The sequence below is a fragment of the Somniosus microcephalus genome, chromosome 15 (assembly GCF_052327205.1).
Source record: "Somniosus microcephalus isolate GS21.2 chromosome 15, FLI_Smic_1.0, whole genome shotgun sequence".
Taxonomy (NCBI): Eukaryota; Metazoa; Chordata; class Chondrichthyes; order Squaliformes; family Somniosidae; genus Somniosus; species Somniosus microcephalus.
Window position 1 is genome coordinate 75279655 of NC_141001.1, and position 15976 is coordinate 75295630.

The 15976-nt window shown below is 42.2% G+C and overlaps 1 protein-coding gene across 2 annotated transcripts; it reads left to right on the top strand.

Moving 5' to 3' along the window:
- The first annotated feature begins 5186 nt into the window (after positions 1 to 5186).
- Positions 5187 to 14916, top strand: ptpmt1 (protein tyrosine phosphatase mitochondrial 1). 2 transcript variants are annotated; one of them, XM_086008071.1, is made up of 4 exons: positions 5187 to 5407; positions 10344 to 10424; positions 11960 to 12151; positions 13967 to 14916. In XM_086008071.1, the coding sequence occupies exons 1-4, from the start codon at positions 5246 to 5248 to the stop codon at positions 14132 to 14134; spliced, it is 603 nt and encodes a 200-aa protein (XP_085864197.1). In that variant the 5' UTR covers positions 5187 to 5245; the 3' UTR covers positions 14135 to 14916. The 2 variants fall into 2 exon arrangements, with proteins under 2 accessions (XP_085864197.1, XP_085864198.1); XM_086008072.1 differs by having other exon boundaries at positions 5187 to 5326.
- Positions 14917 to 15976: the final 1060 nt, after the last annotated feature.

Genomic DNA, 15976 nt, shown 5'->3' on the forward strand with positions numbered 1-15976 from the left:
TACTCTTGACTGAAATATGCAAGGTATGCTTAGATAACCTTATGACATGATGGTTCATGAATGATTTTTCGCTTGTTTGAGAACTAAAACAGAACTTCCATTATTAATACTGCATACTGTAGCTGCTAAAAATACGTGAAGCACAATGGCCCAGAAATTCGGGTCCCAACGCGTGAGTATGCACGGGGTACTCACACGTGGACCTGATGGAAGTGCCAGTTTCTTGCATGCACTGCGCATGCGCGGGAAACCGGCACTTCCGTTCCTCTGAACGAAGGGGTTCAGAGGTCGAACGCGTGCGCGCGGGAGTCTGCGCGTGCGCTTTGAACTTACGTTTTTTTTACAAGTTTTTCCGTGAGGGTAAGTCTTTAGATTTTAGAAATGTAAAAACCAGTCGTAAGGCCTGCATTTTAAAAGGTAAGTGGTCAATTAATTAAAATTTAAACATTTTTTCCACAGGTTTATTATTTTTAAATACTTTAAAGCAAGGTAAGTTTATTTTTAGCCCCGTTTTTTTATAAAATTATTTTTTTCAAAAATTTAAATTATTGTTTAAAATAGTTATTTAATGTAATTTATAGTTTATTTAAAAAGTGTGATTTAAAAAAAAAATTATTTGAAGGTTTACTGTTATTTTGGGGCCCGTATATTCATAAGTTTAGACATGTCTTCCTGTCAATCTTATGAATGGGCTTTTCCCTCCTCTGATTGGCTGCCCATGGCTCACATGATCCCAGGGGATGCATCGCACTAACTACGCCCCTGGGACACACAAGCACAGCGCGCCGGGAGTTGGAGCAGGCCCCGGAGCGGAATTCCACGGGAGCCCAGAGCTCAACTGCCGGCGCGCAAGGTAAGTGCAGGTCGGGGGCTTGCACCCGTGGGAAACCCCCCGACCCGAATTTCTGGGCCAATATCAACATTTGGGACATTACAATCGATTGGAGATCTGAAAGAGCCTTACAGTGGTTTGGTGAGTCTTCACAGTTTATGTTCCTGCTTCCTGATGATATTTAAGAATTCTATTCGCGTGTCTGCGAACACCTCTTCCATGCCATTGGCGTAGACAACTTTCAAAGTCTTTTCTGCATGTCAGACTTCATAAATCATCATGCTTTCAGGAAGTGAAGAATCCAAATCTGGTGTTCAAGGAATGATAGGTTCCATCCCTTTTATGTGGTTCTGCCAGTAGGCTGTTGCAGATATGACCTGTTGATGATAAAATTGTACCATTACAAAAGTTGATTGTAAAGATCTCTTCAGATTCACGAAAGAACCATTTGTGCTGCATTATCAATCTAATTGGTACCCTCTATCAATTTGTACACAGCAAGGTCTGCAAATAGCAATGATGTGAATAATTTATCTGTCAATTTGGCTCAGTAGCAGTCAGAAGATTAACCCCACTTCAGGATTGGAGCACATAATCTACACTGACAATTTAGTGCAATAGTAATGAGGTGCTGCAATGCCAGAGACGTTAAACTAAGGCCATGTCTGCGTGCACATGGGAATGGCAGTATTTGAAGATCAGGGGAGTTTTCCTAGTGTACTGGCCAACATTTGTCCCTCAACCTCACTTCTTTTACAGCACCTTCCAAACCTGCAACCTCTTATCAACTAGAATCACAGAATCCCCACAGTGCAGATAGAGGCCATTTCGGCCCATCAAGCCTGCACCGACACATATCCCACCCTATCCCCGTAACCCCACGTATCTAATCCCCTAACACTAAGGGTCAATTTATCATAGCCAAATCAACCTAACCCGCACATCTTTGGACTGTGGGAGGAAACCGGAGCACCTGGAGGAAACCCACGCAGACACAGGGAGAATGTGCAAACTCCACACAGACAGTCGCCCGAGGCCGGATTTGAACCCGGGTCCCTGGCGCTGTGAGGCAACAGTGCTAACCACTATGCCACCGTGCCCCCCTGTAGAAGGACAAGGGCAGCAGGCGCATGGGAACACCACCACCTCCAAGTCACACACCATCCCGACTTGGAAGTATATCGGCGATCCTTCATCATCACTGGGTCAAAATCCTGGAACTCTCAACAGCACTGTGGGAGTACCTTTACCGCACGGACTGCAGCGGTTCAAGAAGGTGGCTCACCACCACCCTCTCAAGGGCAATTAGGGACGGGCAATAAATGCTGGCCTAGCCAGCGACGCCAACATCCCAGGAACGAATGAAAAAAAACAGTACCACTGAAACACTGGTTATTCATCTCGTTGCTGTTTGTGGAGCTCTGCTGTGTGCTGATTAGCTGCTGTGTTTGACTACATTTCAATAGTAATTCAGTGAAATGCTCTGGGGCATTCTGAGGACATGAAGGGCGCTATATAAATGCAACTTTGCTTTTTTCTGAGCAGTACTGATATTGCCAACTCTCTTAATAATCGAAGTTCTCCTGGGCCTAGTTTTTCAGTGTTTCGAAGTAGTCAGTTTTTTCTTGGTGTTGTCAGCTTTTCCCAGTTTACTAAGTTGGCATCAGGTCTGAAGAAGGGTGTTTTCTCTTTATAGATGCTGTCTGAGTAGTTGGTGTATTGCCAACTCTTCCTGTTTTTAGTTCAGATTATGTGAATTCCAATAGCCGTCAAGTAAAAGAAAATAAGAGAGGCAAAGACAGGGTATGAGAATAGAATGGCAGCTAACATAAAAGGTAATCCAAAAGTTTTCTATAGGCATATAAATAGTAAACGGGTAGTAAGAGGAGGAGTGGGGCTGTTTAGGGACCAAAAAAGAGGCAGAGGGCATGGCTGAGGTACTGAGTACTTTGCATCTATCTCCACCAAGGAAGAAGAAGCTGCCATAGACATAGTGAAGAAGGAGGTAGAGGAGATACTGGATGGGATAAAAATTGATAAAGATGAGGAAAGGCTGGCTGTACTTACAAGTAGATAAGTCACTAGGACCTGATGGGATGCATCCTCGGATGCTGAAGGAAGAAATCGCGGAGGTACTGGCCATAATCTTCCAATTTTCCTTAGAAACGGGGGTGGTGCCAGAGGACTGGAGAATGCAAATGTTACACCCTTGTTTAAAAAAGGGTGTAAAGAAAAACCCAACAACTACAGGCCAGTCAACCTCGGTGGTGGGGGAAGCTTTTAGAAACAATAATCAGGGACAAAATTAACAGTCACTTGGACATGTGTGGATTAATTAAGGAAAGCCAGCACGGATTTGTTAAAGGCAAATCGTGTTTAACCAACTTGACCGAGTTCTTTGATGAGGTAATAGAGAGGGTTGATGAGGCCAATGCGGTTGACGTGGTGTACATGGGTTTCCAAAAGGCGTGCAACAAAGTGCCACATAATAGGCTTGCCAGCAAAGTTGAAGCCCATTGAATAAAAGGGACAGTGGCTGCATGAGTATGAAATTGGCTACGTGACAGAGAGTAGTGGAGAACGGTTGTTTTTTGGACTGGAGGAAGGTATACAGTGGTGTTCCCCAGGGGTCAGTACTAGGACCACTGCTTTTCTTGATATATATTAATAGCTTGGACTTGGGTGTACAGGGCACAATTTCAAAATTTGCAGATGACACAACTTGGAAGTATAGTGAACAGAGAGGAAGATAGTGATAGACTTCAAGAGGGCATAGACAGGCTGGTGAAATGGGCGGACACGTGGCAGATGAAATTTAATGCAGAAAAATGTGAAGTGATAGATTTTGCTGGAAAGAATGAGTAGAGGAAATATAAACTAAAGGGTACAATCCTAAAAGGGGTGCATGAACAGAGAGACCTAGGGGTATATGTGCACAAATCGTTGAAGGTGGCAGGGCAGGTTGAGAAAGCGGTTAAAAAAGCATACGGGATCCTGGGCTTTATAAGTAGAGGTATAGAGTACAGAAGCATGGAAATTACGATGAACCTGTATAAAACATTGGTTCGGCCTCAACTGGAGTATTGTGTCCAATTCTGGGCACCACACTTTAGGAAGGACGTGAAGGCCTTAGAGAGGGTGCAGAAAAGATTTACAAGAATGATTCCAGGAATGAGGGACTTCAGTTACGTGGATAGACTGGAGAAGCTGGGATTGTTCTCCTTAGAGCAGAGAAGATTGAGAGGAGATTTGATAGAGGTATTCAAAATCATGAGGGGTCTCGACAGAGAGAAACTGTTCCCATTAGCAGAAGGGTCGAGAACCAGAGGACACAGATTTAAGGCAAAAGAACCAAAGCTGACTTAAGAAAAAACTTTTTTACTCAGCAAGTGCTTAGGATCTGCAATGCATTGCCTGAAAAGGTGGTGCTCTTTTGTTGAACCAATTAACTGTAACTTAATAGAACTTTAAATAAAACTTATCAAATTAAATTAAAATTACATCAGCCGGGGAGATGATGCACTCCAGTCCCCGCGGCGCCCACCGGTCTCGGAAGGCCTCGAGCGTGCCGGCAGACACCACGTGCTCCATCTCCAGGGCCACCCGGGCGCGAACATAGCCGTGGAAGAGAGGCAGGCAATCGGGCCAAACGACTCCCTCGACCGCCCGCTGCCTGGACCTGTTAATGACCTATAGCAAAACACTGCGGATGCTGGAAATCCGAAATAACAACAGGAAAACGCTGGAAAAACTCAGCAGGCCAGGGCAGCATCCGTGGAGAAACAGAGTTAATGTTTCAGGTCGATGACCTTTCATCAGAACTGCAGTTGAACTACAGTTCTGACGAAAGGTCATCGACCTGAAACGTTAACTCTGTTTCTCTCTCCACGGATGCTGCCCTGGCCTGCTGGGTTTTTCCAGCGTTTTCTGTTGTTATTCCTGTTAATGGCCACTTTGGCTAGGCCCAGGAGCAGTCCTACGAGGAGGTCCTCCGACCTGCCCGCTCCCCTCCGCACCGGGTGACCGAAGATCAGGAGCGTGGGACTGAAGTGCACCTGAAAAGGTGGTGGAGGCAGACTCAATCGCGGCTTTCAAAAGGGAATTGGATAAGTACCTGAAGGAAAGAAATTTGCAGGGCTATGGGAAAAGGGCAGGGGAGAGTGGGACTAGCTGAAATGCTTTTGCAGAGAGCTGGTACCGGCTCGACGGGCCGAATGGCCTTCCACCGTGCTGTAACCATTCTATGACGTACTCTGAACCTCAAAGGCTGCACCTTTCACATCATGTTACTGGGTATAAATGCCTGGAGCTTCAACAGTGGCTGAGTCGAGCAGAGAGGCACTGCAGGAGCAGGGGAGTATATTATTGTGATGGACCGGAAGTAGCGGACGGAGTGTCCGGGCGGCGGACCGGATGGGGCAGTTGGTCATGGCGTCGCTGTTCGCGCGAGCCGTCTTTTACCCCAGTCTGGGCTACAACATCTTCATGTCGAAGGTGTGGGGCCGGCACTGGTATGACCGGATCGACCAGACCGTCATCATAGGGGCGCTCCCTTTCCGCTCCCTCACCGAGGAGGTAGGAGCGGGGCCGGGTGTAGGAGGGCCATGGCCATGGTCAGGGCCAGGGCGATGGCGGGGCGGGGGAGGGAGCTGTTCCTGACCCGGGCCCTGCTCCGTGCCCCTCTCCCGGAAGGTGCCAGTCGGAAGGGAGGGAGGGGACGCGGGTTCATGGCCGCCCCCCGGTACCTCAGCAGGCCCAGGCTGCCTAGGGCGACGGGTTCCTAACTGTAGTCTTCGGTCCTCGCCACCGACTCTATCCCTCTCCCTGTGTAGTCTTTGGTCCTCGCCACCGACTCTATCCCCCTCCCTGGCATCTCTCGGGCTGAGCCAGACTGTTCGCAACCTTGGTGTCATTTGACCCCGAGATGAGTTTCCCACCACGTATATGTGGCATAATTAAGACCGCCTCTTCCCACCTCGGGAACGTCGCCCAAGTCTGACCCTGCCTCAGCTCATCCGCTGCTGAAATCCTCACCTATGTCTTTGTTACCTCTAGACTTGACTATTCAAAGCACTCTTGGCCGGCCTCCCACATTCTCCTCATGTAAACCTGAGGTCATCCAAAGCTCGGCTGCCCGTGTCCTAACCCGCACCAAGTCCCGTTCGTCCATCACCCCTGTGCTCGCTGACCTACATTGGCTCCTGGTTAAGCAACGCCTTGATTTTAAAATTCTCATCCTTGTTTTCCAATCCCTCCATGACCTAGAGTCATAGAGTTCGCCTCACCCTATCTCCAATCTCCTCCAGCCCTACAATCCTCCCGAGATATCTGCGCTCCTATAATTTTAGCCTCATGAGCATCTCTGATTTTTAATCACTCAACCATTGGTGACCGTGTCTTTCAGCTGCCTAGGCCCTAAGCTCTGGAATTCCTTCCCTAAACCTTAGGGCCTTGATGAGACCACACCTGGAGTACTGTGTACAATTTTGGTCTCCTTACCGAAGGAAGGATATACTTGCCATAGAGGGAGTGTAACAAAGGTTCACTATATCGATTCCTGGGATGGCGGGACTGTCGTATGAGAAGAGATTGAGTAAACTAGGCCTGTATTCTCTTTAATTCAGAAGAATGAGGGGGGATCTCATTGAATCATACAAAATTATTACAGCGCTTGATCGGTTGGATGCTGGGAGAATGTTTCCCTTGGCTGGGGAGTCTGGAACCAGGGGCCACAGCCTCAGGATAAAGGGTAGGCCATTCAGGACTGAGATGAGAAGAAATTCCTTCACACACAGGGTAGTGAATCTTTGGAATTCTCTACCCCCAGAGGGCTGTGGAGGCTCAGTCATTGGGTATATTCAAAACAGTAGTCGATAGATTTCTGATTAGTAAGGGCATCAAGGGATATGGCGATAGGGCCGGTGAATGGAGTTGAGGCAGAAGATCAGCCATGATCTCATTGAATGGCGGAGCAGGCTCGAAGGGCCAAATGGCCGACTCCTGCTCCTATTTCTTCTTAACCGCTCCACCTTTTTACCTCTCTTCCTTTAAGACGCTCCTTAAAACCTACCTCCTTTGACCAAGCTTTTGGTCATCTGCCCTAATTTCTCCTTATGTGCCACAGTGTCAAATTTTGTTTTATAATGCTCCTGTGAAATGCCTTGGGACGCTGTACTATGTTAACGGCACTACCTAAATACATATTGTTGGAGGAGCATCGCAGCTGAGCCCTGGTCACCAAGCCATTTGGGGAGGCCATTCAGTCCATTTCCGTTCATCTGTTAACAGAGATCCTTAAAGTCCTTCCCCCTCCCCATTAGAAAATCTCAGGTAGTCTGACTGCTTCAAATCCTTCACATCTGGAAGCTGTTAGGCAGCACAATGGTGATTGCAGTATCAAATATATTTAGGAGAAAGCTGTGCTTAGAATAGTTAGAAAGGCTGGAATATTTTCACAGAAATCTTAAGTAATATCTCCATCCTCATGCCTGTTATTTCCCTCTAGCCAAAACTATTCACATTTAGAGATTATGCATAAAAGACTTAGCTAAAATTGTGGATACAGCTGTGGAGAAGCATGTCATTAGCACATGTTGAAAGAACATAAGAAATAGGAGGAGTAGCCTGCTGTGCCAGTCAATAAGATCATGGCTGATCTTTTACCTCAACTCCACTTTCCCACCCTAACCCCATATCCCTTGATTTTGTTAGTATACAAAAACATCTATCAATCTAAGTCTTGAATATACTCAACGACTGAGCATCCACAGCCCTCTGGGGTAGAGAATTCCAAAGATTCACAACCCTCTGGGTGAAGAAATTTACATAAGAACATAAGACGTAGGGGCAGGAGTAGGTCATTTGGCCCCTCGAGCCTGCCCCGCCATTCAATAAGATCATGGCTGATCTGATCTTGGCCTCAACTCCACTTTCCTGCCTGCTCCCCATAACCCTTGACTCCCTTATCGTTCAAAAATCTGTCTATCTCCACCTTAAATATATTCAATGACCCAGCCTGCACAGCTCTCTGGGGAAGAGAATTACAAAGATTCACGACCCTCAGAGAAGAAATTCTTCCTCATTTCTGATTTAAAAGGGTGCCCCCTTATTCTGAAATTATGCCCCCCTAGTTCTAGATTCCCCCACGAGGGGAAACATCTTCCCTGCATCTACCCTGTCAAACCCCTTCAGAATCTTTTATGTTTCAATAAGATCACCTCTCATTCTTCTAAACTCCAATGAGTATAGGCCCAACTTGCTCAACCTTTCTTCATAAGATAACCCCTTCATCTCGGGAATCAACCTCGTGAACCTTCTCTGAACTGCCTCCAAGGCAAGTATATCCCTCCTTTAAATAAGGAGACCAAAACTGTACACAGTACTCCAGGTGTGGTCTCACCAACGCCCTGTACAGTTGTAACAGGATTTCCCTACTTTTATACTCCATTTCCTTTGCAATAAAGGCCAACACTCAATTTGCCTTCCTAATTACTTGCTGTACCTGCATGCTAACTTTTTGTGATTCATGTACAAGGACCCCCAGATCACTCTACCTCAGCAGTTTGTAATCTCTCCCCATTTAAATAATTTGCTTTTTTATTTTTCCTACCAAAGTGGATAACCTTGCATTTTCCCACATTAAACTCCATCTGCCAGATTTTTGCCCATTCACTTAGCCTATCTATATCCCATTGGAGATTCTTTGCATCTTCCACACAATTTGCTTTCCCACGTCTTAGCCCTAAATGGCCAACCCCTTATCCTGAGCCTATGAGCCCTGTTCTAGATGCTCTCCAGCATCTACCCTGTCAAGCCCTCTAAGAATTTTATGCGTTTCAATGGAATGAGCTCGCTTCTCGTTCTTCTGAACTCGAGTATAGGCCCGTTCTACTCGAGATCGCCTCATAGGACAACCCTCTCATCCCAGCAATCGGTCTAGTGAATCTTTGTTGCACCCCCTCTAAGGCAAGTATATCCTTCCTTAGGTAAGGACACCAAAACTGCACACAGTACTCTAGGTGTGGTTTCACCAAAGCCCTATGAGATGAGAAGACATTTCTTCACTTAAAGGGTTGTGAATCTTTGGAATTCTCTACCCCAGAGGGCTGTGAATGCTCAGTCGTTGAGTATATTCAAGATGGAGATCGATTAGATTTTTGGATGCTCAAGGACTCGAGGGATATGGGGATCGGGCAGGAAGGTGGAGTTGAGGCAGAAGATCAACCATGATCTTGTTGACTGGCAGAGCAGTCTCGAGGGGCCGAATGGCCTACTCCTGCTCCTATTCCTTATGTTCTATATAATTGCAGCAAGACCTCCTTACTCTTATATTCCAACCACCTTGTAATAAAAGCTAACATACCATTTGCCTTAAGTGTTGCTGTACCTACATGTTGACTTTGTGATTTTGTGTACAAGGACACTTCAATCCCTTTGCATATTAACATTTCCTAGTCTCCTTTTTAAAAAAAAAAAAAAAAAAATCTGCTTTTCAATTCTTCCTACCAAAGTGGATAATTTCACATTTCCCCATATTATACTGCATCTGCCACTTCTTGCCCACTCACTTAATCTGTCCATATCCCTTTGCCCATGAAAGAAGAATGAGAGTACTTTTTAAGTTTAGTAATTTTGGCTCATCGAGGCTAAGCTCTCGACTCTCGTATTTTCCCTGTACCCTTTAATATTTTTCTTCGTGTGTAATTCCCTCTTACATGTTATGATTGACTTTGCTTCACTAGCATTCCATAGTGGTAATGCATTCTATATTCTAAAAATCTTTTGCATGAAAAAACCCTCTAATCTTCCAACCTCCACGAGGAAATGTTGTGTCCCCTTGTTACTGATTCACTTATCTTGCACTATTTTCCCCGCTGAAACCCTTTTGTAATTTAAAAATATTTTATTAGATCACCTCTAACATTCTCTGCTCAGTGAATACCTTGATTTTCAAGTCTATCACCTTAACTATATCCTCTCATCCCTGGTATCATTCTACTAATTCTACATCGTATTTCTTCCATGGCTCCAATGTCCTTTCTACAATGGGGTACCTAAAATCACACTCGCTACTCCAACTGCTAACTCCTCTTATCACTTCTGTGCCTTTGTATATAATGCCGTGTATATAAAGCACATAATCCCATTTGCCTTATTTGTAGCTTTTCCCATCTCCAATTCTGCTTTTAATGATCTGTGTTCCTCTACTCCATTTGAGAATTTTGCCCTTGTTATTTTCATTTTTTATTTTTCCCAAATCCCATATTTATCTCTCTGAATTGCATTTGCCACATATCTGCACAGTCCCCTAACCTGTCTCTGGTCTTCTGTATTCTCTCATATTCTTCAGTTTGTCATGCCCCAGATTTGGTATCAGGAAATGTTGATGATCCCTCTATGCTAATGTCCAGATTGTTCATATATGCATGCATGCCTGGGGCACACCAGTCACATTTACTCCTACTCTCTGCTTTATATCCTTCAATAATTACTAGTGTGTTTGAACTTTCAGTTAGTAAGAAAAGAGAATGTGCGAGGAGTGATAACGATGAATGAAGAATACGAAACCAAATTCTTTGTAAACACAGCTGAGGTGAGTGGGGAGAAATGAAACCTAATAAAGGAGAATTCGCAGTACTTAACCTACCTTTCAGAGCAAAACTCGGTGGGGGTGGGGAAAGCACAATTACATTGGTGTAGAGCTGGAAGGTTTAACAGCAGATGGAAAAATATAAAATACATGTGAGCTTTGTGACAAGGCAGTAACCTTTTATAGTCATTGTAATTTGTGAAAAAACACGGTGTAGTAATACTAGTATCTATCATCCAGTGTCATCAGCCATTTTCATACTTTACTCCTACTGTATGTCATTCCTATGCAGCACTCGGAAATGTGATGAACAATATCATGTGTCCAATGAAATAAGGAGGGTTGCAAGGTAATGATTTTAGCAAGAACCTGCTCAAACTGTGCTGTTCTTTTTGATGTTATGTGACTTGTAGATGTGGTTGCTACCATTCCCAATTTTCTCTCCTCTCCTGAAAGTGCTGACTCTTGCTGGGCTACAGTTCCATTAGTGACTATCCTCTTTGTCCAAGTGGCTATACTTGGTGTGAGCTTAGACCATGTGTCTTGGAAGGCTATTTCATCAACCCTGTCCTTACCGGATGTCCACACATGCAAACATTCCAGCATGAGTCGCTCTACAGCAATCGAGAAGCTGAACGCTGGCTGATTCTCTTTCCTTCTTTAGCTTGGGTGCCAAGTGCTCATAATGATGCCCTGTTATTGCTACCTTCTAATTTACTCCTTAGCATCTGTTTCATGTTTGTTTTTCTTGACCTGTGAGCTGAAAATAAAATGTAGAAAAAATATTTGCTGAATGCAGAACCTGTAGCTAGATGGTATTTGTGTTACTGGCTTTGTTGTAGAAACAGGACCACGTTTTAGAGAAGGAACCCATAGCCATTTATTAGTATTGTCACTCAGGATGAAAATGTGCAATTTGAAATTTCTACTTGTATACAGTAACACAATTTGCACCCTGTTGAAGGTTTTGTATTCATGTGAATGCTTGCTTCTACTTGTTTTGCCAAAAGAACCTGTCTGTTATGTATGAAAGAAAACCCAGTGATTTACAGAGTGCTAATATGCAGCACCAGTTCTGTTTTGTATCTTTTGGTATTGTCATCACTCTCTGTAAACACATTTAATTTACATTACCATCATTTGAAGTAAGCAAATGTAGAGAACGTCAGATGATGAGACCTTTCAAGATTTATTCTGCATATGCTGCAAAAGGAAAAAACTGAAGTGTGCTGTAATGCATGTTTGAATGAACAAACCAGTTTTTTAAAAATAAAATAAATAAATGCAGGTTTGTCGGCCAGTTCTGAGCATTCTCATTTGACTTTTACGACCCAGGTTCATGTCTTACCTTGGCGCCTCTGTTGCTTGGCTTTGCCATATGTCCAGAGCGAGATTGTTTTACACATTGATTCTATCCTGGGATTATAAACAGGAAGTGGAGCTTTTATTGGGGAATACTACATTGTTTCAGGTATAACACTACTTTGTACGCTTTCAAATTAAATCTAGCCCATTTCTTAATTGAGGTTTTGTTTCAGGAATGGGAGTCATTTGGCGTGGAACAGTTGCGTCTCAGGACAGTCGATATACTTGGAGTACCGAAATTAGAAGACTTGAAAAAGGGCGTTGATTTTGTTGCTAAACATCGTAAAAAAGGAAGCAGTGTCTATGTGCACTGTAAGGCTGGACGGTCACGCAGTGCCACGATGGTGGCAGCATATTTAATTCATGTATGTTGACTAGTGCTAAATCTTTTAGTAATAAATATAAGCAGCACATTAAGAGTAGGTATTTTTTGAGAATTTAGAAACCGTTCAAATTAAATTACAAAATAACAGTTGTAATTAAAGTTTATATATCTGCTATGTCACTTTTAAATGTCCTTTTTATAATCGGTACAATTTAAATATGTGAAAGAAAGGTAAGTTTAATCTTCCCACAGGGTATCTAGCTCCTAAACCTTCATTCCAATTGCAAGATCAAGGGCAGAAATGTATCTTCACTCCAAGTACCCTTCATTGCTCTTGTTTTCAACATGCAGTAGGAAGAACAGGGTTCTGGGAGGGAAGGCTAGTCTCTCAAATGTGCCCAAGCTTGATTCAGAAATGTATTGGCAAAATTATTTTAAATGGTTTTGGGGCTGTTTTTTTCGTATTAAAATAGAGTTCAGTAAGAATTATTTGAATTAGTACACTTTGAAACTCTTAACATTGAGAACTTTCATTGTCCAATTGTGATTTAGACAAGTTGGGATAAGGGCAAAAAGTGGAATGTGTGAACCTACAAAGCTGAGCAATTTATTTTTCCCTTCCTAAGCGTTCTGAACTTTGGTGTATCCCAAATCATTGGGTTACACAGCACATTCAGACCTGTAGGGAAAAGGCTTAGAGTTTTATCCTGAAATATTCTTTTAAAGTTGGGAGATCAAACCACAATAGCGTGTACTACTTGCTATAACTACTTTGCATTTGAGATTTGATTGTATTGGGCTAACGGTGAATAAAAAGTAAAAATAAACATGGATTGGCCTTTACCCCTATCCCCTCCGTCCCCCTTTTTTATTTGGTATCATTTTTTTGTTATACTCTTGTTCCCTTCCCTTTCCCAGCTCCTCTCATCTGACTCCTCCTTCCCATCTGTCTCCTTTCCACCCCCCGACCTGCCTCCTATGACCCTGCTTGGCCTGAATACTGCACTTGGTCTTGACTCCCCCATGTGCAACACCTCTGGAGATTGACGAAGCAATAAAAAATGTTTCCTTTTCTATTGTTGAAATGTTCTTGATTAACTAAGCCACCCCTTTTCCCCCTGAAAATGTTATAGCCCAGTCATGTCTTGGCTGTAGCCAAATTTCCATTAAGGATATAACTTCTATTCTTCCATTCTAATTAGCGCCTCTAGTTCCACGTCTTCATTTCTAATGCTTTGTGTATTTACATACGTTGCAACTGTGACCCATTCATATTCCTCACTACTTTTCCTTCTATTTTGTCTTATTTCCTTTGTTATCTTTATTATCTGCACTGAAGTATGTCCCTTGAACTCACTTCCTAGACGGTTTTGACCTATCATAGTATGTTTTTATAATCTTTTCCCCCATATTCTCTAGGGAACTTCATCTATTATATCTCCAACTGAACTTGCACTCACCCCCACTATCTCTACAGCTACCTCTTGTTCCAAAGCTGGTCCCAGTGCTCCACCATCTTGAAACTGGCCCTCCTACACTATAATTTTAACCTTGCGCTCTGCTGCTGTATCTTCCTCCACTTGCCTATTTTAGCATAATCTAGTGCATTGAATGCTTTCAATTGTTTTCCTAATAATGTGTTTGATGTTTGATCCTTTTATGTTCAATTTTTTTGCTGATGTTTCTAAAATGTTTTGTTCTCATTTAGTGTGTTTGTAGTGGTGTAATTGAATCAACTGAGCTATAAAATATTGCAAGTTACTTTATGCAGTCTAATCTTGTCCTAAGTGAATCATAATGGTACTTAGCAAACATTCCTTTTTAACTGTTTGTTCCTAAATTACCTTTCCTTCAGTTGCATCACTGGAGTCCAAAGAAGGCATGTGATCATATTGCTTCTATCAGACCTCACATTATTATTCGCAGCGGCCAGTTTAAAATTCTGAAGAACTATTACTGTGAATTGTTCTCCGAGGAGCCGGATGTCTTGTGTGAAACAAAAAATACTGCAGCTTTCAAGTAGTAAAGCACTACATTTCTGGACATATAAATGCTAATGCCTTTAAGTGATTATAACTGTTTTAAATCGATAGTGGCAACTGGACAGAATATGATTACAGTAAGGTATCAACTTTCTATGATTAGCTTTGAGTCAGTAGTTGATATGTTTGTTTATGTTTGCGCAGAATTGGAGATGTTGTGGTACAGTTGCGCTGATGTAACTATCAGTCCATTTTGAACTTTTATTTTGTTGAGATGTTTGCTATTTATAGAAAGACCGTGTCAAAGCAATTTACAATCCAAGGAGCATAGTTCTTATTTTTGAAAAAAATTCAGCGATACTAGCAAATTTGTAATATACTTTGTGTTAATTTAATTGCAATTTAATACAACATCAGTTTTCTGAATTAGGTGTCACTCATACAGTTAAACGCTGTACTGCAGTGTTTTCAAAGTGCTGTAAGAGACATCTTGGGTCAGTAAAAGGATATTGCACTTTTTTCAGATCATTTGTTCTACGGACACACTTTGACATCTCCAGTCACCTAGCAAAAACAGTAAAACACAGGTTTTTTTGTTACTTATGTGATTGTAAATGTTGGCTGAATGGGGTTCATTCCATTATCCCATGCTTCCAGCAAGGAGCTATTTTTTGCAGGAAGCTCTGACCTGTGCTCCCTGCTGGGAGTATGGGATTGCAGAATTACTCCTAATACATACCCCTGAACAAAATGGGGTTATGATATGTTAATGTATAAAATGCATTTAACGGTTGTAATACAATTAAACAATTTTACATTTGTAGATCATTTCATTGAGTTTAATAAAATTAGCTGTTTCCTGTATTGCAGATATAGGCAACACCAATTTTGATTTTTTTTGGTAATTAGCATCGTACACATCTATGCGGACATTTTGGAGAGTTCTTTGAAACATTTAATAATTTTTACATGGTATTACTCAAAAGTAACTTATTAGTTAAAGGCTATTTTACACCAGGGAGAAGATATTATGCAAATTAGTGAATGAGCAGATGACACTTTAACTGACATTCTCAAACTCTATCTAGGTAATAATTGAATAACTTCCAATACTTTAATCAATAGCCATTTAATGTTGATACTAAATTTGAGCATCCAACTAACCTGTAACCCTTGGGCTTTTTCAGTGAAGTTGAATTTTTGGTGGTCTTAAAGAATGGGAACCATCTACTGTTGCCATCAATAACTTCAATGTTTTACATATCTTATACTTGCCCAGTGATTCCAAGACTTTTGAGTTATATTGTCAACTCAGTGCCACAGTAGGGCTAGTTTTGTGCTGTGGATCATCTCCACTCGATACTAAGTTGAGACTGTCCAAAGTCATTTCACAGACAACAAAGGAGACTTTTATCCCATCAGTTTGAACTGGATTTGTACCTAAGGTTTTAGATATAAAAATGATGCACTGCATTACTCGGTTAACCCAAACTAACAGTAGTTAATATAAATAAAATTAATTTGTTACATTTTCAAAGTGATGTGCCAAATTAATTACTTTCGTACATGAAACTGAGTACTTGACGTATAAGAATATGTACATTTTATATTCGTGTCAAGAATCTAATTGAAAATTATTCATAGAAATCAAGGATTCTATTGTAATATCAATTTGAAATTTTTACAAAATGAGAACCCCAAACATCCATTGCTTCTGTCCACATGGCTTTTGAAGTTTGCTAATATTTTGCTTCAGTAAAATGTTTCGATATACATGTAAGCAAGTTGTATCTGAACCAAACAATTACCAAGTTACACACACAACATTTTACCTATACTTTACTTACTAAATTATCCTGTTAACAGACAAACCAATAATGAGG